This window comes from Xyrauchen texanus, chromosome 17 (assembly GCF_025860055.1).
Source record: "Xyrauchen texanus isolate HMW12.3.18 chromosome 17, RBS_HiC_50CHRs, whole genome shotgun sequence".
NCBI classification, from domain to species: domain Eukaryota; kingdom Metazoa; phylum Chordata; class Actinopteri; order Cypriniformes; family Catostomidae; genus Xyrauchen; species Xyrauchen texanus.
The window spans coordinates 21,079,458-21,103,148 of record NC_068292.1 but is presented as its reverse complement, the minus strand read 5'-3'; the positions used below and the strand labels follow the sequence as shown (position 1 = coordinate 21,103,148).

General features: G+C 38.1%; 1 protein-coding gene across 2 annotated transcripts; it reads right to left on the bottom strand.

Moving 5' to 3' along the window:
* Positions 1 to 1,466: 1,466 nt before the first annotated feature.
* On the bottom strand, positions 1,467 to 22,315 carry LOC127657539 (leukocyte receptor cluster member 8 homolog). Of its 2 annotated transcripts, XM_052146383.1 has the most exons (16): positions 22,032 to 22,315; positions 21,897 to 21,923; positions 21,310 to 21,439; positions 14,226 to 14,378; positions 10,771 to 10,845; positions 10,257 to 10,668; positions 9,932 to 10,100; positions 9,539 to 9,709; positions 9,151 to 9,372; positions 8,853 to 9,014; positions 8,452 to 8,746; positions 8,073 to 8,174; positions 7,925 to 7,993; positions 6,206 to 6,335; positions 5,885 to 6,092; positions 1,467 to 5,786 (listed from the first exon to the last, which is right to left on the bottom strand). In XM_052146383.1, the coding sequence occupies exons 4-16, from the start codon at positions 14,337 to 14,339 to the stop codon at positions 5,624 to 5,626; spliced, it is 2,292 nt and encodes a 763-aa protein (XP_052002343.1). In that variant the 5' UTR covers positions 14,340 to 14,378; positions 21,310 to 21,439; positions 21,897 to 21,923; positions 22,032 to 22,315; the 3' UTR covers positions 1,467 to 5,623. The 2 variants fall into 2 exon arrangements, with proteins under 2 accessions (XP_052002343.1, XP_052002342.1); XM_052146382.1 differs by lacking the exon at positions 21,897 to 21,923.
* Positions 22,316 to 23,691: the final 1,376 nt, after the last annotated feature.

Here is a 23,691-nt window from a genome sequence, read left to right as displayed (position 1 = left end):
GACTGCTGCTGCATCGTGACATAACGCTTAGCAAATGTATTCACAGAGACGCTAAAGAGGCCAGCTAGAGACACTGGAGCGTCCAACAGTGTCTTTTTCCTTATCACTCATTTCTGTGAGGGTCAGCTACTGTATATGTCAATCCAGAACTGCCAGGTTGCCCATGGACTTACCGATGGCCTGCGCAGTGACTTTCAAGGTATACAGCGCTAAATCTGTAGCAGTGCTGAGCTCTATGTATGTCTCTGGATCGAAGCCGTGTTCGTCCATTTACCTGAGGAGCTTGGCATTCCCATTGTGTGCTGATCCAGCTTGTCCTGCCGCTGAGTAAGCTTTTCCCGCCAGTGCAGACATTTGTTGTTACGTTTTGGAAGGATGGCCTGGCTCCAGCTCTAAGATGTAAGGTGGGCCGAACAGTTGGAGGGGTGGATGTAAGAGTTCTGAAGGTGGGCCAAGTTTATGATTCACAGGGGGTAATTGGGCATAACTGTTTTCATCCCCATGGTCCACATTAAAGCAAATGGCGTCACTGTGCGAGCTGATCTAATGTGTTCTGATAATTTTTGTATTAATTGTTAGATCCTGAAATGAGATTCAATTTATATTGAATTGAAATTGACACCTAAGTGTTTTATTATTTTTATACAACTGTTTTAAGTTACTTTGTTACATAGCAGATGCACTGCAGACATACAGATCTGAGATGAGATAAAATATCTATAGATCATTTCTGTTCCAGTGATAAATATCAAAATACTGAAATGTGAATATTGATTAAAAGGTTTATAAACAATAACATAGTCACTGTTGTGTTTGTTTTAATGCAGTAATTGATTGATTCATTCAATGTATTTGTTAGTTAAAATGTCTACAAATTCAGGTTTTCGTCACCACCGTCAGAAATGTGTCAACTCTGTCAGGTCTATGTCACCTTCGTCAGATGAATATTTCATTATATTTCATTTGTTGAGGAATTGTTGGTCATATGTGAAAATGTAATCTGTCTTCTAACATGAGAATGTGTTTTCAAATCTTAAAAACTTATTGATTGCTGTTGAAGTTAAAATTCTATTACACAGCCCAATTAAAAAACACATGGATATCTATATAAAATATATATATATATTGAAAGTGACTTTTTTTGTGGCCTCCGTCAGCCTTGGTGAAAATTAATGTTTTCTATACTTCTTAAAGGTCTAGCATAATGAGAGTATAAATTAGTGTTTTTGGTGTCTGATGGTGTTGATACAAAATAAGTGATGGCAAAGAAAAAAACACATTTTGATAAAGAGAAAAGTTGGGAGGTTTTATCAAAGCGTAGCTCAGTAGCTTAGTACATGTCAGATACATACATGTAGTTTAATTTGTCTGAGCACAAGGTTTTATTTTTAAAATATTTCTCCCTGTTTTGTCCCATGTCTCAAGAATCAGTGTTATACAGCTTCATTCAAATAAATCGAGCTAAACATAGTTTAAATTCTTTATTTTTTCCCCCTCAAGATAAGAAAGTTAATACATTATATACAGAATCTACAAATGGCAGTACATTCTAGGTAAACTCCAAATGTACAACATTTGGAGCTTTAATCAGGGCAGAGATATTAGAGCTTTGAGTTTGAAGATGAGCCGTAAAAGAAAATGTTGCAAGCACAATCCTGCAGGAAATACTTACAGCCAAGCACTGACCACATGTTAAAAAAAATAAAAAAAAATAACAACATTGCATTACAGAACCCAGTACACAGAAGAGAGAATGGAGAGATGTGCAAGCAGAAAGAGAAGTATAGAAGATATAGATGGCTTAAGAAAAAGGTAAAATGAGAAGGAAAGCAAAAGCAGTCAATGAATGGATAGAAGTTCAAATGATCTAGAGAGAAATAACATCACTTACAGAGGCAAATCAGAAGAACAAAATCCACAAACAAAAGCAAAGAGCCTGATGCGTGAGAAAGAGTTTAAGAAATTAGGGATTATAGAGGACAGACAATATTTGAAGAGACAGATGGAGCTGTTAGTAATGTAGCTGTGAAAATAATACACTTTAAATACAACAGTTTAACAGTAAAATCTAAAAGATCCATAAAAAAAATAAAATACAAAAAAGCACTACTGGATTCACTTTAGATGATTGACCTTGCTTGGGAAAACAATTGGTATTAAAAGGCAAAAAAATCAAGCAATAAAACGAGCATTATGGGCACCATTTCATTAACACAGCAGTGGGATCTAATTTTGGTGTGGAACAATAAGTACAATTAGGGCTAGAACTACCTATATGTCCAGGAATGTCTAAGTATGCCATTCTACAGCTTATATCAAATCAGTTAAACCTATTCAGTCCATATCATGAAACAGAAAACCCAATCTAAAACTATAGAGCAATAACTAGCAGAAAATAAAAAAAAAAGCTGATAAATACTAAAAGGAGAAAATTATATAAGCTAATAATGCACAGAAAAATAACGCATTAACAAGAATGGACATTAGACATCACTGAACATACAGCAGATGAACAAAACTACATAGTGAAATTCAGATTCATCAAACATAAGGAATCTCAATATGCAGATGTCTGGATGCCTCAATGCCCATTTCCCAGTATGTCTTTGGACAAGTTTTGCCCTCATCTTTTAATCTCTTGCTTTGCTCCGATTGTGCCTGACTGCAAGGAGAAAGAGAATCTGGTAATGGAGGAGTACAGGAGAGAGAACAGGGGATGGGAGGGGTTGGAACAGACAGTTGAGAAGGAGAGAACAGAGTCAGTGTGGCAATGTAATTTACATTCACCAGTATTTATCCTCATCTGGTGATTAATCTAGGTACAAGCAAATACAAGCATCCAAATAAAATATATAGTCAAAATGAACAACTGAAACAAAGGAAAAACATAGCTTAACTATGTTTGAGAAGCTTTCGCTGTTGCCCCAACTTCAATGAATTTCAGAATTAATTTGACTTCAAATCAACAAATCAGTTAAGAAAAGTTACAGCAGAAAGGATCAATGCATGTTTGACCAAATAATAAAACGGTATAAACCTGCAGAAGGTGTAATGAAACCAAATCTTTCTCTTGTTGCAGATATTTTAGGTGTCTTTCATTAGACATGACCAAGGTTCTGTAAAAAGCACGCTTTTAGCAAGAAAAAGCTGAAGAGGGAAAGAGAGGATGATGAAAAGATAAGATTGACAAACAGAGAATGGGTAGGGAGGTGATGAGAACAATCAGCAAACAAAGAACTAAAACTGACAGCCAAAGCGATCAGTGCTTTTTCGCTATGACCAACAAGGGAAAGATTTGGCATATTATTCATTCATGAAATCCCTGACTGCATTAAGAGTTTATATTTGATAGCAGCATGAGCTTTACTTTCTAACTTATTTCATGTTTTGTCCATATGAATTAGAAATTTAAGAATGAATTACACATTTCAAAATAAATTTCACTTGTTTGCACCAAACCATACATTAAGCGTGCACACACCCACCCAAGAAATTACATTTATTTATTTTTTAAATGGCAATCAAAACTTCTGTATGGCTCAAAATGACTTACCATTGTACAAAAAATTAAAAAAACAAAAGAAAAAAGGGCAAAGTACTATATAAAGAGAAAATAATAAATCTCACCCTGCGCATTATTTACATTACCACATACAGCATGTACAAACTTTACCAACTAATCATTGGCTCTTTTAGCAGCCCTGAGCAACCATTTCGCTAAAGCACTCATTTCAGTTCCAAGCCCTATCCATGCTGGCTAAATGTCAAATTACCACATTAAATATATAAATTTACATTAACACCAAAAAAGATAAAAAGCCCCTTGCTTATTTGCAATGGGAGCAGTTCTTTTTTAGTCTATTACAGACCAAGAAGCATTCGATTTTCAGTATAAGACTTTCAATTGGTACACCGACTATAATATTTATCTATAGTGTATCCATGTTTCTCCAAGCGAGACTGTAAAATTATGGCCATTATGCTGTATAAATCTGAGAATTACTTTGGAATCACAGTAATATCCCTTAAAAAGCAGATCCATTAGATCTTAATTTGTTTGTATAGATCTTTTGGTGTAGCTAATACTTCAATCTTGCTGAAGTGCAACAGGAATCAACATTAGGGCCTATTTCAAAATGGCACACGTAGCTAAATAAATAAGCATAACACTATTGAACAAAATGCTGGACCTTTGATAACACCTCAGCAGAAAAGCGGAGTATCCTTTTACCAGTATTATAAACATACTAAGCTTGCACAGCCATACAAACCCAAGAAGGACAGAGAATACCCTCATAGCGTGGCGATCACCATCTGAAGGGAACACTTGCTGTGAGGGAAACTGCTCTTGTTTTTCCTTTAGAATTACTGAACTTGGTGTGGCTGCCGTCATAATGGGTGTAGGGACCCTCTATGTTGGGTTGTGCATGAGGGAACACTCTCCAGTGGATAGCTGGTAGACAAACTCTGGTATATTTCCCTAAGTGGACCAGGATAACTTTAAAGCAGTTGTGCCAATTCAGATCAAAGCTGGTAGTGAGTCACTGACTGGCAGCAGCCATTTCATTGAGATGCACTTGCATCTGTGGAGGAGATTAGAAGGGCAATATGACTAATGAAGCCCAGCTTCCTGAGTGTTGACGCGCAATACCGTGCGTTGAGATGACATATCGTGTGCAGTAGGAGACTGTGTGGGAGGGAGACAAGACAAGTGATGGTGTGGAATGTGGCCTATCTGCATCTCTGTAGGTGATCATCTTGTTACATATTTCAGTTTGAATCTTATGGGCTATTGGCATGAAGATCACAGAGCTGAAGGGATGTAGAAGCTAACGGAGTACCTCAAACTCCACTGACTTAATGAAGACATCTTAGGCAAGGTGAAATATAGGGTATACAAACCATCCTCTTGCCAATCACAGGATTGCCTGGAAGCTCACTAGGCAAAGTCCATTAAAGATGACAATGTGAACTTGGGTTATACTGGAACGGACATCTTGCAGCAGTAGCCTTTGTTTTCTTAAGGACTTCATGAGCTGGCATGCTGTTGGTGTAAAGTGGCTCACATATTCAAACTTTTTTCCTTATTGCTGTTGTTGTCAGGTCTTGAGCTTTGTGGCTGTTTGCTTGAGAGGAGAGAAACGTTAGAACACAGAACACTGTTAGCTTGAAAATGCTTTGAGGTCTGTTGTGTGGGAGACCCTAAGTATTTCCTTCCGGCTGTCTGAACCTCACTCTCTGACGGCTTTGCTGATTCCATAAGATCTTTGCCCCATGTTGATGAGATAAACTTTAAACTAATAATGGCAAGTCTGTGTTTGTCAAATCCTTAACTAAATGGGCTGTGTGAACAGGCTATACTACGTTTTGAATTGGCATCTTAGTGACTGTGGATTTGTTAATGGTTCATCTCTTTCAGAAAGTCCTTTACTCTACAAGAGTTAGAAATACCAGAGATCTCTTATAAATATAAGTAGCTATATATTATAAGTGTGTGTGTGTGTGTGTGTGTGTGTGTGTGTATGCAGATAGATAGCCGGTCCCTTTTCTATGGTCCTTCAATAGGTTGTGGACATTTAAGCTCTATAATTGTAAATTCCATGGCCCTACCCCTTTCCCAATACTAAGAGGTGGACAGAAAGGCTGAGCTGACTTTACAGTCTATTTTGCTAGGGTCAGAGGGGATGAGTGTAACCCCAAGACCAGTTAGAAATTCTAAACAGGAGTCTAAATCTGAGAAGCCCAAGCTGGACTCCACATACTCCACTGGCACAGAGGGCCTGAACCTGCAACAGAGAAGAAAAAGAAAAGTATATAAATTTGACTTCAATAGCATAATTTTTGCAATGAAAATGATGTTAATCTTCCTGCTATGTGCACTCACGTTTTAAGAATGGCCCTCAGCGCCAACATCCTTTCACGCTCTGCAAACTTGTCAATAAGGTAAGAAGCCATACGCGGAGCTTGCAGATACAGTTTAAAGAACCGGTGGAAGTTTCCAAGCGCCCAGGCTGTACGGAGCTCAAGAGCATGAGCTACACATGGATCAGCACGAAGCTCAGGGGTCAGGTACACGAGCTCAGTTGTAAGGTCTATAAAAATAAATAAAAAGGCATTAAAGACTTGCTTTGCATCCAAGAATGGGGAAGCCTGAATTAAAGTGCAAAATTATAGGGAAGACCAAATGACTGAAATAAGGTGACACCTCCAGAGTTCTTAGTAAAGATGTAGTAGATTAGTCTGTAGGCGGTGAACTCTCCCACATTGTCTGATGGGCAGTCCTTATACAATGCCTTCAGCTGGGTCTGGCACTGGTTGAACTCTTCGTGATCGCCCTGATAAAAGAAAAACCCAGGTGTAGTGTTGCCACAATATCAAATTTTCAGTAGTCCATACCGATACTTCAGCAAAAATGTGCCAATATGGTAACGTGCTATTGAACACACCCTTTTAGCCCATTTAAAACGTTACATTTCAATGTAAATTTAAACAAATTAATGTGTCCTTCAAGGGTTTCTCAAAGTATGCAACAATGCATTGTTAAGTGTTTAAGAAGGGCTCTACTGAAATAGACATCCTGCGTTTTCAATTGTATAAATTCTTCGAATTCCGTGTTTTAATATGTAATTTAATTTTATCATCAAAATGTTGTCTAATAAAATGAATTCCTAAAACTTAAATACAGAACAATTACTTTAACCTACCAATGCATTTTTTAAACAAACTTTTCAGTACAATAGCACTCTTGCTTAAAATAATAATAAAAATTAACATATCATTAATAATAATTATATTATTACAATTAATTTAACATTTTACTATACAGTTATAAAATATCACTGTCTGAATTTCTTACATTTCTGGCATCTAACTATTTTGATGTGAGCTATTATTTTGACGCGTTTTGATTGAATCTCATCTTATCCAGATACACAGTTCGCTACATGGCCCGGTAAGATTATTAAAAGTGGAAATGCAGCGATTAATTTATATATGACTGAAAATAACGAGAGCTATGCTTAGTCATCTCACATAACACGCACGATTTTGTGGAGTTTGGAGCAGCCTCCTTCACACATTCACTTTTAAGCATGCAGCTAAAGTAGACGAAAATCAGTGAAAAACAGACCTAAAAACCGGAATATGCGATCATCCTCCATACACTGGCGGCCAAATATTTGGACTAATTGACAGATTTTGATGTTTCAGAAAGAATATTTATATATTAAGTGGCATTCAACTGATCACATAGTCAGGACATTACTGATGTAAAAAACCACCACCATCACGGTTTGGGGAAGAGAGAAATAAGAAAAATAAAATTTACTTAACTTATCCTTGAGTAATCATGCTAAATTGCTAATTCGTTACTAAAATCACTTTCCATTAGAAATCAAACACAGTCGAAAGCTATTTGGTTTGTTAAATGAAGCTTAACATTGTTTTTGAGTTGCCACAGTATGCAATAGACTGGATTGTCTTAAGGTCAATAATTAGGTCAAAAATGGCAAAGAAACAGCTTTCTCTAGAATTTAGTCAGTCAATCATTGTTTTGAGGAATGAAGGCTATACAGTGCTTGAAATTGCCCAAAAAAAAAAAAAAAACCTGAAGATTTCATTGTAAACTACAGTCACCATGCCAACTGGCTGACACGGTACGATTTTGCAACGAGAATTGTTCGGCTCGATGGTGGAAAAACAGCTTTAGATTGCGGTCTTATGCCGTTTATCAATCACACTAGGACACATCACAATTTTAATTTGATTAAATGTGCATCCCCCCAAAATATGTAAGAAGTGTGTAGAAACACTAGTACCGTATAATCTTTTATAATTTACTTGGTACCGAAGTCCCTGTACTTTTAACACTACATGGGAGCACACTGAATGAGAGGTGGCTTCAGTTGGGAAAGGCACTACGTACCTTTTCCAGAGCGATACGAGCATGCGTCTCGTAGACCTCCACTGTAAAGTCTGTACGCACACCTTGAACCTTAACAAAACAAGAATTCAACATAAGATCCTGAGACAGAAAGAGAGGGAGAAATAAGTAGGTGGTAAATTTTACTCACAGTGAGGTCCTGTCGTATTGATTTCATTTGTTCACATGCGTACAAGTAATCCTGGTTTGTTTTCCAATGAGTTTTAACCGCAACCAGAGACTTTCGCAACACCTGGAACAAGAGAAAATTAACTTCAAATCCAACACAGTGAAAACATAATGCATGAAATACATGCTCCGATCACAATAAAAAAAATAAAAAATATACATATATACACACATATACACATATACATATATATATATATATATATATATATATATATATATATATATAAAAAATGAACCACTGAATATCAGTCATAGCACCCTTTATTCACTAGCAGAACTATGACAACTAAGCAGATTATTAATGATATGAAACACCTCAATTTACAGGAGACACTCACAAGTACAGGTCTGACAGTTGCTGGGTCAGGAGCACAGGTGAGGCGCAAGTAGTTTTTAGTGATGTCCTGGCAAGTGCCGACAATGGGGCAATCATCCCAGCTGAGTCCTTCCTGAGTGCCGTTGGGCAGGTCAAAGACATTGATGTTTAATACAAGGGGCTCAGTGCGGAGTTTTGTGTGGAAGCGTGAAGCACGGCTCTGCTTCTTGGCTTCCCGATTTGGGTCATGAAAGTCCAGACCTGCATTACCGCCTTTTCGCTTTTTACCAATACCACTGCTTGGATCTTCCATATTCCTGATAGAGGAAAAGTAACGGGGTGATTGGAAATGTTTTACAATGTTCCCTTTAGTTCAGTTGGATTTAATTTTTTCTTGTCATACAATCAGTGCTGATTTCTTACCTCCGCCCTCTGTTTGCTTTGCCTCTTCCTCTGCCTCTCTCTCCTGCAGCTCCTCTACCTCGCTCCCTATCTGCCCCACGCTCGCCAGCCTTTTGCTGCCGCCGGGACAACGGTAGTCGAGGATCACTTGACATGCTGCTGTCTGATTGAGAGCCAGAGTCACTGTGGGCAGAAAGTCAATCACCAATCAAACCTTGCAGCGATCCAGCAACAATTCTCCTTATTAACCCATTTTTACAATCTTACAGTTTAAATTTTTTTTTAATAAGATAATGTGGTTTGTAACTAGGCACATTACCTGCGGTTATGTCTACTCCTGTCTCTGTGGCGGCTGTGAGGTGAGGGGGATCTTGACGAAGATGAGTGGGAGGAGCTGGAGGAGGGGCTTCTTTGAGAAAATACATTCCTATAGTTGCCCAGCCTGGCCCCGCCCCTGCCTCGAGTGGCTCCACCTCTACCTACACCACTGTCCTTTGCACATTGAACAACTACTTCCCAGCGAGACTGCTTTGGCTTGAGACTGATAAAATAAAAAGGAGGTAGTTTAGTGTCAAATGTTAAGCAGTTTGAAAAGATTGAGACAGAACTGATTATATTTACCAATTTATCTATATGAACAGGCCACTTCGGCAAAGAATGGGAAACTGAACTTAGTTCAGAAATTCCAGGTAGAAAAGACAACTCACTCTGGCAGTGGTTCTCTAGTCCAGTCAATAGTATAAGCAGAGCCATCCTGTAGTCTGGACTGCAACAGATCTTTCAGCACTTTTTCAGTACAATCCTTATCCTCTTCAGATTCACAGGCTGTGAAGCAGTGCTGCACATACTCTTTCATAGCCTGTGGCCAATCCTGAGGCCTAAAAGAACAAATAAAATGTGGTTTACATTCATTCTAAAAAATGTAAATGTACACCGACCTAAATCTTAATATCACAGAGCGATTATGGGAGATCCATTTTAAATTGTATTTATTTTTCCATTTTAAATTGTATTAGCACAGCTTTAACACAGTTTTTAACTGAAACACATGCATGTTCCAACTAGCACTACTACTTTAGGATAATGACTTGCACTCTCACCGAGTCTGGGCACTTCCAGCTGAAGTGGTAGATGTAGTAGACCCAGACGATGTGGGGGCAGCAGCAGAAGGCAGTCCAGGGGCCTGTTCACCTGGAGGGAAATTTTGATTGGCCATGACATATGGATGCTTGTGTATATTAAATTTGACAGCACCAGTTCCAGGAGCCTCTGTAGGAGGAAGATACAATCACAATTCACCAAGCAGCAATAAAACATCACACTGAAGCACACATTCAATTAGAAGGGTGACCTCTAATCTCTCTCTCCCTCACACACGCAGAGAGAGAGCGCGAGAGAGAGAGCAAGACAGACAGACAGACATACGTTTCATGCGTTGCCACAGCTGCTGGCCACCTTTGTTCATATTGTTAGGTTTCTTGGAATCCGCCCTGCCTGGTCCTCCATACGGGCCTTGTCCTGGACCCTGCTGCTGAGTGGGCTGATATCCTGGACCCTGGTAACTCTGGTACCCTGGCCGAATGGGTCCTTGATTGTAGCCCTGCATGGGGTTTGAATCAGTGGGGCTGTATGGCAGGGTTCCGTTAGGGCTGTAGGGGGTCTGGGACAGTGGTGGAGGGTACTGGGCATTGGGTGGTGGAGGTATGGTGGGTGGCGGAGGGGGTGGGGGCTGTCCAGAGGATGTAGGGCTCTGGGGTGGAGGCTGAGGGGCTGCAGGAGGGGGGGGTTGGGAAGGATAATTGGAGGACTGATCATCCATCATAGGCATGGCAGGGGGCTGAAAGAGGGGGGGAAATGCATTGCTTACACAGGATTTCCAATAGGTTACACACACGTTTACATCCAGCAGTACTTCATACTCATGTATGGAGGTCTATACCTGTCCAGTGGGAGTTGTGGGTGTCTGGTAGGCCCCTGGAACACCATACTGTCCTGGAGGATATGCTCCTCCGTACTGGAAAAAATCATACAATATTCAGAGCTGCACAAAAAAATGACTCAATACCCGTTATGCTCTATTGAAAGCATTTGTGGCATCATGTCTATTGTCTTGAAATGTAGATATGATTAACCGTCATATTCTCCTTGCCGACGCACGCATCGAAACAGCTGCATCCATAAGGATTTTAGGCAGCACTATGAAAGTTTGAGGGTAGCCTATCATGCGAAGCGAGTTGACTGTTTCATTTACTTGAGCAGTAGTAGACCACCACATTTAATCTCATATCTATCTATATTTACACAGTATGAAATTGTTTTACAGTAGTGACTAAGTCTTTTACTGTTACCAGATGGCCAGACTACATGAGCGCAAATTGATTGAAATCCCAGATGCAGTTTATTGTGATACTCCAATCCCAATCAATTACCAGAAAAAAAGAAAAAAAAAGTTGTACACAATACAGGACTTTTAATTGTAAAGAAGCCCGAAATACACATGGGATTTCTCCGGGGTAGAGGGGCATCCAATTTGTTGCAGTCAGATTATAAACATGAGTGCTCCGAAGACATTTTGTGTCTAAGTGAATTTCTAAGATAAATCTGTAGTAAATCAATCAATCAATAAATGGAAGTTTTTGCTCAGCCGTTCGTTTACTCCAGAAAACAAAAGCACTTTATGACTAAAAAGTTTCCAAAAGATTTATCTGTTCTGACAAAATTAACTTCTGTCCGAACTTCCTGATTTTAATGATGTAGATATGTACAAAAAAATCTTAAACTCTAAATGTGATCGCCTATTCATAAGAGGGCACATTGTTATACTATAGAAAACAATGCATTCATGTGAGAGATATGCATATACAGAAAATGGCATTCTAAAATTACTTTTTTTTTAAATCAACTCTAGACCACAACGGCACCTCCACAAGCCCTGCTTTTATTTGATGGTAATTGAAGTCAAGCAGATTCTAAATATTATTTACCATTCATTGATTAAATTAAATTTTTAATATTAACATTTCAATATCAAGTGAAAAACAACAATAACGTGTATTCAGGGCCTGAAATTAATTTCAGAAAATGAAGGGAATTCCACCTAACATGGTTCATATAGGGGGGGATAACATTTGTAATACTAAAACTAGGAATATGAGAAACTAGTTGACTAAACCATTCTGATGCTGCTAGTTGACACAGGAATTACTAGTACTAATATTTTTCCTCAATTAACTGTTCAGCATTGACAACGTTTACATGCCGACTGTTTAACAGGTGAAAATGTATTTTAATCTGTGTGCACGTCATGTTTAGAATACATTCGATTTATTGTACATTTCACACAGGCCTAATTTTCTTTCATATAGCCATTTATTTACATCGTAACTGTTATTGGTTACCGTTCTTTACCAGATTTTTTTCTCTAGTAGATTTGGTTTACTTAATATTCAAGAATGTCCTAATTTTAATATCTCAAGTAACACTTACTTTGCAGTTCATAATCATTTTCAATAAATTTGCCTGTATTTGCTAACATTGATTCAGTGAATGTGCATCACATTCTAAATTTTATGTTAAAATTAACATGCAAGGAGCACGTCGCAGATAAATAGAAGAATAGCTCAGATCTGTAGTTTCATACACAATGCAAGTGAATGGTGGCCAGAACTCTGAAGCTCCAAAAGCAGACATTTATAGTAAAAGTAATCCATGACTCCAGTGGTTAAATTAATGTCTTCTAAAGCAATCATGCTTTGAGTGAAAAAAATTATTTAAGTCTTAACTATAAAATGTTTACTTATGTCACACTTCAATGAAAGTACTTGAGGAATATGTTCATGCAACCCAGCTTTCAGAACAATCATGAGTCTCATGGAATCATTTTAGACTTCTGAACTATATTACTATTGTATTATTTATTACATTCTTTTTAGATCTTCGTTTTTACATTATTCACTTATTGAAAAGAACATACCTGTAAAAGGTAAAATGGAGCGCTAGAAAGATGGAGATGTGATGCGACAGATTTATCGCATCACTCCCTCGCAGAGATAAAGTATTAAATAAAGCATTACATTTGCATGTTGAATTAACAGGTTTATTTATTCTTAATATCTAGGGTTGGGAACTGAGAACCTTTTTTTGTTCAAACTGGTTCCATTCTTGAAAAAAAAAAAACGGAATCATATGATCATGACTTTCGGTTCCGTTAATGGTTCTCCAGCGTGCAATTTCCATCGATGTGGCTGGAACACAGTCCTCATATACTCTTAACAGTGTTTCCAACAGTGTATCCCTGCAGCATCGCTGCCCTCTACTGACTCTATAGCGTAAAAACAGTTTTACCAGTGTATTTTATTAGCAATTGAATGAGTCTCGAGCCAGCTTATTTTACAGCGTGAAACATATTTGCTGCTGGTACAGTTCGATTCCCCAAAGAATTATGCAAAGGAGCCGGTTCTTTTGAATCAACAGTGCAAAACATACAGTGCTTCCAGTATACAAGTAATCTTATGTTGATGTGCAAGTTATGAAACTCCAACTCAAGGAAAAAAATTCTCACAAGCCTGAAGTACAACATTAGGCTACAAAACACAGTCTAATCTGTCTCTGGAATGGTTACGGTTTATTCAATGATGACCTGTGTCTCTATTAAATCAAGCAATGCAGTTACTGACTGGTTGTTCATATGACAATGTATAATTAAAAGACACACAAGTTTTGTAATAAGTGGAATTTTATAAAATAAATGAATTCATGGAATATGCAATCACATTTTCATGTTTATTTAAAATAGAGTAAGGATCTATTATTGATTTAATTATGTCTCTAAAAGCCTGCAAACTCACCTTTGACAAGAACTGTATTACATATATTTCTAATTGGTTATATTTGCCCTGTAATGTTGCCATTCTGAAATGATCTCATTATTTGGAAACAGACAGCAGATGGTCCTAAATGCAATAAGAATAGAATTTTTCCATTTCTAAATAATAATATAAAGTACTAAAATAATTACTGGACTCGTTACTGGAACCGGAGGACGTCGTCGTCGCAAAATTCCTTACGATTCCCAGCCCTACTCACATATTGAGTTCAGTAAATAGCTATGTGACAGTGAGCTTACTCCCTGCGGACGCTCACACTAAACTCACAAGAGTTTAATGAGCTGCTGAAAGTTGCGAGAGGAGGGAACGATACAGAAAAGTTTATGATTTATACGTGCAGATTCTTATTGATTTGATTAGTGTGTGAAGACATAATTCCACAAATGCCATCATTAGAGCTTAACTTATATTAAAACTGACACATTGCTTTCAGTAACTGAATACATGTTGTAACAAACTGTACACGAACACGTTGTAAGCACATAAAGGATTGTGTATATTTATTTACCGGAGGCATGGGGTAGTAGTAGTTATAGGGATATGGGTAACCAGCATACTGTTGCTGGTTCTGTTGATACCACTGTTGATAGTACTGCTGCTGCTGTTGTTGTGGTGTCGGCATTGCAGAGGAGTCTGTAACTGTTGTCTGATACTGGCCAGCCTAACATACAAAAAAATAAAATGTATATATAGACACCATTCATTCAAAAAGTATTTGCTCCATCCTGATTTCTTCTGTTTTTGTGAATATCATACTAAATTGTTTAAATAAATCAAACAAAATCTAACATACAGCTAAAGGCAATCTGAGTACCGTAATTTCCGGACTATAAGCCGCAACTTTTTTACCACGCTTTGAACCTCGCGGCTTAAACAATGACGCGGCTAATATATGGATTTTTCCCGCTTTCAAATTTTATTTAAAAAAAAACTTTGTGACGTGCTCAGTTTTTTGGCGGCGTGAAGCTTTCATAAGACCAATGAAATTGCCGAACGGGTTAAGGTCAAACAACTTTTTTTGTTTACTGTTTAGATTAAAGCGCGCTCAAGCTTCCCATCATTCTGATTACGGTAGTCATTTCGTGACCCTCATCAATGCAAAGACACGGAGAAATGCATATGTTGCAGCTTTCAAGTTGAAGGCGATTGATCTGGCTGTTGGAAAAGGAAATAGAGCTGCTGCACGGGAGCTTAGTCTTAATGAGTCGATGATAAGACGTTGGAAACAGCAGCGTGAGGAATTGACTCAGTTCATAAAGACAACTGTGGCACCAGTGTGACAGTTTTCAGCAGGGCACTTGACGTTCCAGGTAAGGATTTTAATGGCCACAGCAATGTTTACAATCAATTTTATAAAGTTGCCACACCGTGTTTCGTTAAAGCCTATTTATTTTTGTTACAAGCCGTGTTTCGTTAAAGCCTGTGTAAAGTTAATTTGTTTCAATGTATCGGTAGGCACCTGCGGCTTATAGACATCTGCGGCTTATTTATGTTCAAAATAATAATGTTTTTAAAATTCAGTGGGTGAGGCTTATATTCAGGTGCGCTCAATAGTCCGGAAATTACGGTAAACAACTTTTAAATTATAATAAATGTCATTGAATACCAACTGGGCCTGTGTGAAAAAGTATTCACTTTTTCTGAGGCAAAGATCCAAACCCAATACTGTGTTAGTCATGATCGTTACAGTCAAGCTCAAAAAATTAAAAAACACAATTAAAGTAGTGCATATGACTCTTGCATTTTATTCAAAGCCACTAGAAGATGTGCGATAACTCTGTGAATCACAAAAGGATACTTTAATACATTTAATTCATTTCAAATCCATTGTGGTGGTGTATAGAGCCAAAAAGATTAGAATTGTGTCGATGTCCCAATATTTATGGACCTGACTAAGTAAATATATAAAATGCACACACGCATCAGAGAATGGCGCTGCTCTGTTTACACACACACTAGCGGTTATTTTTAGCCTACACAGCGGTGTGCAACATTGGAGCACTACTCAAAAACGACATCTCACCCAATTAGTTCCACAAAATAATGTAAAGATATTCTAAACTGATTAATTGTTTTATTTTATGTTTTAATCACAAATTTATAGGCTGCAGGGTTGTGGTCACAATGAACTGCTCTGTGGAAATAAAGCACACTGAACTCAAAGCACCTCCTGAGTGGAGATGTCTGAGGTCATTTGCAGCACTCATAGATGATAAAGTTTTTGCACACAAAATAAAATAATAAAAAATTCAGAAGACAGAAACAAAGAGAGTCAGAACCATTTGTGTTCCACAAGACTACACGCCTATTTACAAACAGCACGTCATACATGCGCATAGAAGGCTTTTCTGTCATCTGTTCTTAATATAATAAAGTGTTTCTTCAAATGCATGTCCGTGTGTCTACAGGCTAATTATTTGTAATATTAATCTAATAATAATAAAAGATATTAATGAGTAAACAAGCCAAATATCATCTTGACATCTCAAACGCATCAGCTATTGGCAATCACTTGGACCATCGTCGAGCCCCGAGATCGTCTGTAGGCACAACCCTAACGTGTATTTCTCTCTATAAATTAACAAAATGTTCAGACAGTAGCCTTGCCGGTTTTGCCGACAGATTCAGAATCATTACCACTTTTGCAGGTGTCGCTGTGACTCGCTTCGTGTGCGCGCACTTGTAAAATTTATATTTTAAAAAATACTAACCATTATTATGGTTTAGTATTTCACATTTACATTTATTCATTTGGCAGACACTTTTTCCCCAAAGTGATTAACAAAAGAGGAAAACATAAGTGAATCATCTTAAGGAGACAGTGGTACGAAAAGTTTCACTAGCATCAGAATAGTATTCAAAACAGATTAAATTGCAAAAAGAATGTATTTATTTTTTAAGTGAATGGTTAAGTGCTCTTGGAAAAGATGTGATTCAAGTCATTTTTTGAGTGAGTCAGCTTCAAGGATGGTGTTGGGAAGGTCATTCCACCAATAGGCTCTATGCAGCGGGGATTGTGACGTGTTTCCGACTACACTCTCTACTGGGCAAACAGTTTCCGGTTCCGTATTAGATCTGACGCGCGAAAGTTAACAACGACAAACATTCTAGTTATTCTTATCTTGGCAGCTGAACTATGGAGAAAAGGGTTTTCCGATATCAAAAGCTAATGAGACCTAGTTCGGAACATTGTTGTGTGCCGTCGTGCGTTGTGTCGGCAAGATACAACTCGACTGTGAGTTTTCATTCATTTCCCGTGGAAAGGATCTCAGAAAAAAATGGATCGTTAAGATCAGAAGGGATGACTTCCAAGTCAACAAAAACACAAAAGGTGTGTAGCATTCATTTCAAACCTGATGACTTTATGGAAGGGACTAGACTGAGACGTCTGAAAAAAGGTGCTTTCCCTACACTGTTTGATGGAACCGTTACCAAGTGCAGCCACCGAGGTCGAGTGTTTGGGAACGGCGAGAGAGACCGCTGCCCCCTGATCCTGACTCGGACGTAGAGCAAGATATGGACTTTGACGTGGAGAGGACTGGACACGATTATTGTTCAGTTCCCGAAGCTGCAGCTGTGGACATGGTATTACATGAAAATGAGGAGTTGACGAGGGAGATAGAAGATCTACGGAAGCAGTTGGACCAGACCAAGATCATACTTCGCTTTGGTCTCCAGAGATTTGCTGGGTCCGATAAGGACATACGCTTTTATACAAGGTAAAATTATATTGCCTGTGATAAGCATTTGTAATAGCGTTGCCTTTGTCCTGAAAACACTAGTCCATGTTGTTATTAAATATTATTGGAGTTGTATAAGCTAGCTGCACCTAAAAGTAGGCTACACCGACCAAAATAATAACAACAACAACAACATAGGCTAACATAATTATAAGTATGAATAACATCTGTGGTCTTCAACAGCAATCAGAGTTAGTTTAATCATACATACCGAATTCCATAATTTTCATGACTCGTGATGTATTACAAGATTGTTGTATCAGTTACTTGTAGTTAAGCATTCTTATTTCCTAAACTGGAAATTACTATACTATAAAGCTAAGTGTAAGTCTTTTATGCCATGTGAGAACCAATGTACGTTTATTTCTTGACAGATTTGCAACCTATAACAACCTGATGGCCTTCTGGGAACTGATTGAACCGGCAATGCACAGAATGATTCGTGTCACCAACTCCAAAGTCACCAAGGAGGCTGGAAACACTCGGGCACTTCCTGCAATAGACGAGTTCTTCCTGTTCATGATGCATCTTGCTTTGGGCCTCAAGCAAAAGGACCTTGGTCATCGCTTCCATGTACATCAGGCCACTGTGAGCCGCATCATAACAACCTGGGCCAACTTCCTGTACTTTGTCCTGGGGTCAGTGTGCATTTGGATGCCGAAAGAGAGAGTACGAGCCCATCTGCCAGAGGAATTTCATCTTTTCCGAGACACACAGGTTATCCTGGATTGTACTGAGATCCGCTGCCAAACACCTTCCTCACTGCTATTACAAAGTGAGGTTTTTTCAAACTATAAGTCTCACTGCACATTCAAGGCTTTAATAGGAATGGCACCTCATGGTGCAATAACATTTGTGTCTGGACTCTATGCAGGGTCTATAAGTGACAGGGAGTTCAAACAGTCAGGGATCATTAACCTTCTTACTCCTGTCATGGCCATCATGGTGGATAAGGGCTTCTTAATTGACAGCCTAGTGCCATGCAAAGTTCACCGGCCTGTTTTCCTGACCAAGGGAAAACAAATGCTACCTCATGAAGTGACACACACTCAGTCTGTGGCCAGGCTCAGGGTACATGTTGAACGTCTTATCCGTCGAGTGAAGGAGCATAAGTTGTTTGACACAGTCATCCCCTTGTCCATTTCTGGTAGCATAAACCAACTGTTTACAGAGGCATGTTTGCTTGTGAACTACCAATGTGGACCACTTGTCAAGGCATGGAGCCACTGAGTCTAAAAACCCTCATCCTTGTTAATGTGCTAAGGTAAATGTAAATATTGTACATATACTTTTGTAAAAACTATGGATTTCACACTCTGTTCATAACTCTGATCAACAGACAAAACTAAGACAGTGTTTCCTTATGCATTTTTTATTATAATTTCATAATGCATAACATATGTATTTATTAACTAGCCTATACAAATCTAAATATATATGTACATATACATGTCTAATGTAATATAATAGATAGGTGTATATATATTATATTGTATAAATATAGTATGTGTGTGTATTAGGGCTGGGATAAACGTTAATTTTTTAAACGCTTAATCTAGCGATTATTTTTTCGATGCATCGATTAATCCAATGATTCATTTTTTTCAGTCCGATTCGATTTTGATTCGATTAATCGACTTGTGACAACACCAGTAATACCGGTTTCATCGGGGGTGGGGGTGTATAAAATGTAAAAAAAAAAAAACATTTGCCGGGAGTTTGATTGACTGGCGATCTGATCAATCAATCATAATACGCCATTTTTGACCGACAAAGTAGTCAGGAGAGAGAAGATTAACGTCGGTGGATTTGAATAATGGATTGTAGGCTACCGTACTGACATCTTTCCGCGGTTAAAACAACAGTCCTTCTGATGCATGCTACATTCATGTTTAGCCTATTTGATGCTATAAATTAACTAAGGAAAAGATGATCGGTTCACGAGCAGCTTTAACTGAGGCAATCTGTCACGACACATTAAAGAGCCACAAAATAGTAGGCCTATTTATGGTTTAATTTTCTTTGAATGACCAAATTTGAAAGTTGAGACTTTATTAAATGTTACCTGCTTAGTCCTGTCTGTCAGCACGTTGTCAGTGTCCTCTATGTATTTTTCACGACATTCATAGCTATAAGCGCATTATTAATAGCTATAGCTGAAAACTTTAGGTGTCGACAATGTATTATAGCCTACTCCAATATCGAGTGCAAAGTGGGGAGTTGAAAAAAACTTACGGTGCTCTGTCATCTGCAGCTGCAACCGGGTGGCGCCTCTTAAGGTGCTGGTGCATTGCTGTGGTGCTAGAATGGAAGGCATCTCCATTTTGCAAAGACGACATATCACGGAATTGTTTCCTTTTAAATTAAAGAATTCCCATACTTTAGAGGAACGAGTGCATGCCGCCTTGCACTTCTGATAGTCTGAGGAGCCACTCGTGTTGCTACTAGTCGCCGGCGCCGCCATCTTTGTTTTGGGTCCGACGAATCGACGCGCATATTTTGCGTCGACGTATTTTTTTCATATTTTGCGTCGACGCATTGTCCCAGCCCTAGTGTGTGTGTGTGTGTGTGTGTGTATATATATATATATATATATATATATATATATATATATATATATGAGTATTTTGTGTATATATGTAAATACTGTTTATAGTGTAAATAAATAAGAATACAATAAATATAATGCTGTATATTATAATTGAATGGACCACCAGTGGTATGTGGCCACACTGTAACACACAGTCATTAAATAAAGCAACATTTGTACAATTGTAGAAATTGAGAAATACTTCACTGGTTATCTAAAAATGACCTAAACATGCAAACACTTCAGTAGGTAGTGGTAAAAAAAAAAAACATATCTGCTCGGTCTCTAATGGTGCGCATTACATCAATATTTTTGTATATACGCTCACCAAGCATGTCCTCCTGCGCACATACAACAAAAATCACACCACTCGAAACCTGTTAGGAGCAGCACGTGATTTTTTTATGAGTCGGTCTACATCATTTACCGTCAGACGAGGTAAGTCCTGAAGACAACGACTATAAAAGAGAGCCATATCTGTCTGTGTATAAACAGGAAGTTGAACCGGAAGTTGATAGCCTAGTACACGCGAACCCGGAACTGCGACGTGCATAGAGCCTATATGGTACGATGAAACTGAAAGTCTGGGAAAGTGTTTTGGTGCCTCTTTGCATTGGTACGACAAGGCGACGTTCCTTAGCCGACCACAGGCTTCTGGCGGGCGTGTAGTTGGACCAGACCCAGTTACCGTTTTGTATGCTAGCATTAGAGCCTTGAATTTAATATGTGCATCAACCAGCAGCAAGTTGAGAGACAAAGAGTGGTGTAACATGTGCTCTCTTTGGTTCATTAAAGACCAAACGTGCTGCGGCATTCTGGAACATTTGCAAAGTTCTAATAGCACATGCAGGGAGGCCTGCGTGCTCTCTATAATGTAGAACAGTGTTAGCAATACTATTATAACATTCTTTCTCAGTCCTGGAACTTAAACATTTTCTGATTACCCCCAAAATATATAGGTTTAACTATTAAATTAATATTATAAACGTGCGACAAGTTGACTAATGTCTTAAAGTAACGACTACTATTCGACTAGGAACATTTTTGGTTGGGGGCAGCCCTACAATTTAGTATGAAAACAATACACAAAAAGAGAAGAAATCAGCAAGAGGGCAAATACCTTTTCACAGCACTAATATATATATATATATATATATATATATATATATATATATATATATATATTAAATTCCACAAAACTGGCATAAACAAGTGATGCAACTTTGAGATAAAAACAAAAAAAAAAACTAAACTAAACATACCTGTTGGGTGGTGCAATTGGTTGGTGAAGTCTTCTGACTTTTACTGATAGATGCTAGAGCTTTTCTGGCCTTTTCCCATTCTGGGTTCTCATGGACTGGGCCCTCAACACTTGAATTAGTACTAAACGGCCTATGGATGACAACATGACATAACAATCCCACTTTAGGTTACACAATTTGCCCAAGCAGTGACGCACCTACAGGCAAACGTTTACAAAAATAAAAGCAAACCTAATTTCTGAATAAAAGCAATCAGTCTATATCAATTATATTAACATTTAAAAAAAATTGAATGTTCGTTTTACACAACGACAGAATAATGATTCAGCAGGATTACAATCTGAACTGGTCATCCACCAAATGTGGCAAATTAGGCCAACACAGGCCTATAGAAAACAGGCCAAACGTTACAGTGCCGATGACTGACATGAGATTTAAACTTCAATTCGAAAGAAGTGTCAACACCACTATATTTAATTAATAACAATGAAATCGTCAAAAACGAACAGTTTTACGATCGACGACAGAATTAACAGCTTATATGTACAGAGAGCGAACCAAACAGACCAATGGAGAATTATACTTACTTTCAGCTCGCAAATGCTTGATACGGTCTGCCATTTGTGAAAGTAACCGTCCAACAATCAAAATGATACAGCGGAACACATTGGGTTGTAAAATAAATAAGTAATCTGGAGTACAGAACTTTGTAAGACTCTTACCAGCTCGGAGTCGGGGCTTGTTGTGCCGCGTTCGCCGCCATTTCCCAAATGTTAACGAGTTAGCTACCGTTAGCTTGTCCACAAATTATACGCAAGTCTGAGAAGACGGAAATAAAACTAAAAATAAATATAGGATATTTTGCAGTAATCGCTTAAAAGGGTTACGCCGCAATAGTTTATATCGAATTACATTAAAGAAACCAAGTTCGAACGAATTTTATGAAGATATTGGAGCCCATTTCGGATATTCTTCTAACTCAACGGGTGATTGTCAACACCTCAAATAAAATGGCTGGAAAAGGCGACGCTGGAAATTCTGTCGCCTTCTCTGATTGGTCGAGAGAATATTCCGCACATTCGAGGGAGAAGGCCAAATAATGTTTTTATTTCATAAAACAATATAGAATAAATTGGAATAGTTTATAATTTATGTAAAGTCCCATTCTGGCAAAGTGAATACATTTGTAATAATAATAAAAACTATTTCCCCATTCCAAAAAATGTATCTGTAATCAACTTATAGATTCTGGTCAAATGTCAATGCCCAGATATGTACAAACACAAAATAAAAAAATAATAATAACACACAATTGATTTGGTCTACTCATTCATACCTCCCAAGACAAAAAAACAAAACTACCCGAAAAGAATAGTATCTTATAGTGTATCGCTGTGTAGCAAACATGCATTGTTCCTTCGTGCATCACCCTGGATGAAATTGTATGAATCACTTTCTGGGGTAGACTATATTTACTGTGGTACCGCAGCATAGTAATGACTGGCAATTTGCAAAGACAATTAGACCCTCAACTAAACCTTTCTCTTGCATCACAGGTTTTAAAAACAGTTCACTCCCTCCAAGCAGGACGAATCAACCAATGCTCGTGAATATACATTTCCATTTATTTTCTTGCCTGATACTTTGTTCCAAAGTTTTAGTGTTAATGGAATAGTTCACTCAAAAATAACAATTCTCTTTATCATTTACTCACCCTCATGCCATCCCAAATGTGTATGACTCATTAACACAAATTATTTTTTTTTAAAGAATATCTCAGCTCTGCTGGTCCATGCAAGTGAATAGTGGCCAGTACTCGAAAAATGCACATATAGGTAGCATAAAAGTAATCCACATCACTCCAGTGGTTAAATCCACATCCTCTGAAGCGATATGATAGGTCTGGTTGAGGAACAGTTCAATATTTAAGTCTTTTTTATTTTTTTACTATAAATTTCCACTTTCACATACTTGTGCTTTTGGCGATTTGCATTCTTCGAACATATTGCCACCTACTGGGCAGGCAGTAGAATTTATAGTGAAAAAAGTTTTCTCCTCCACACACACTTAAAACCACCTGCCTAATATCATGTAGGTCCTCTTCGTGCCACCTAAACAGCTCTGAACTGTCGAGGCATGGACTCCACGAGACCTCTGAAGGGTGTCCTGTGGAATCTGGCACCAAGACATTAGTAGCAGATCCTTTAAGTACTGTAAGTTGCGAGGTGTGGTCTCCATGGATCAGACTTGTTAGTCCAGCACATCCTATAGATGCTCAATTGGATTGAGGGAATGTAGAGGCCAAGTCAACACCATGAACTGTTTGTCATGTTCCTCAAACCATTCCTGATAAATTTTTACAGTGTGGCAGCTCGCATTATC

Excerpts from the sequence above, each read along its gene's own strand:
- LOC127657539 (XM_052146382.1), bottom strand. The coding sequence starts at position 22,072 with ATGGCGGCGAACGCGGCACAACAAGCCCCGACTCCGAGCTG. Across the intron at positions 9,015-9,150 it reads AGGAGTAGACATAACCGCAG|TGACTCTGGCTCTCAATCAG; the intron begins GTAATGTGCCTA and ends TTCTGCCCACAG. Across the intron at positions 5,787-5,884 it reads CTGAGGGCCATTCTTAAAAC|GTTCAGGCCCTCTGTGCCAG; the intron begins GTGAGTGCACAT and ends TCTCTGTTGCAG.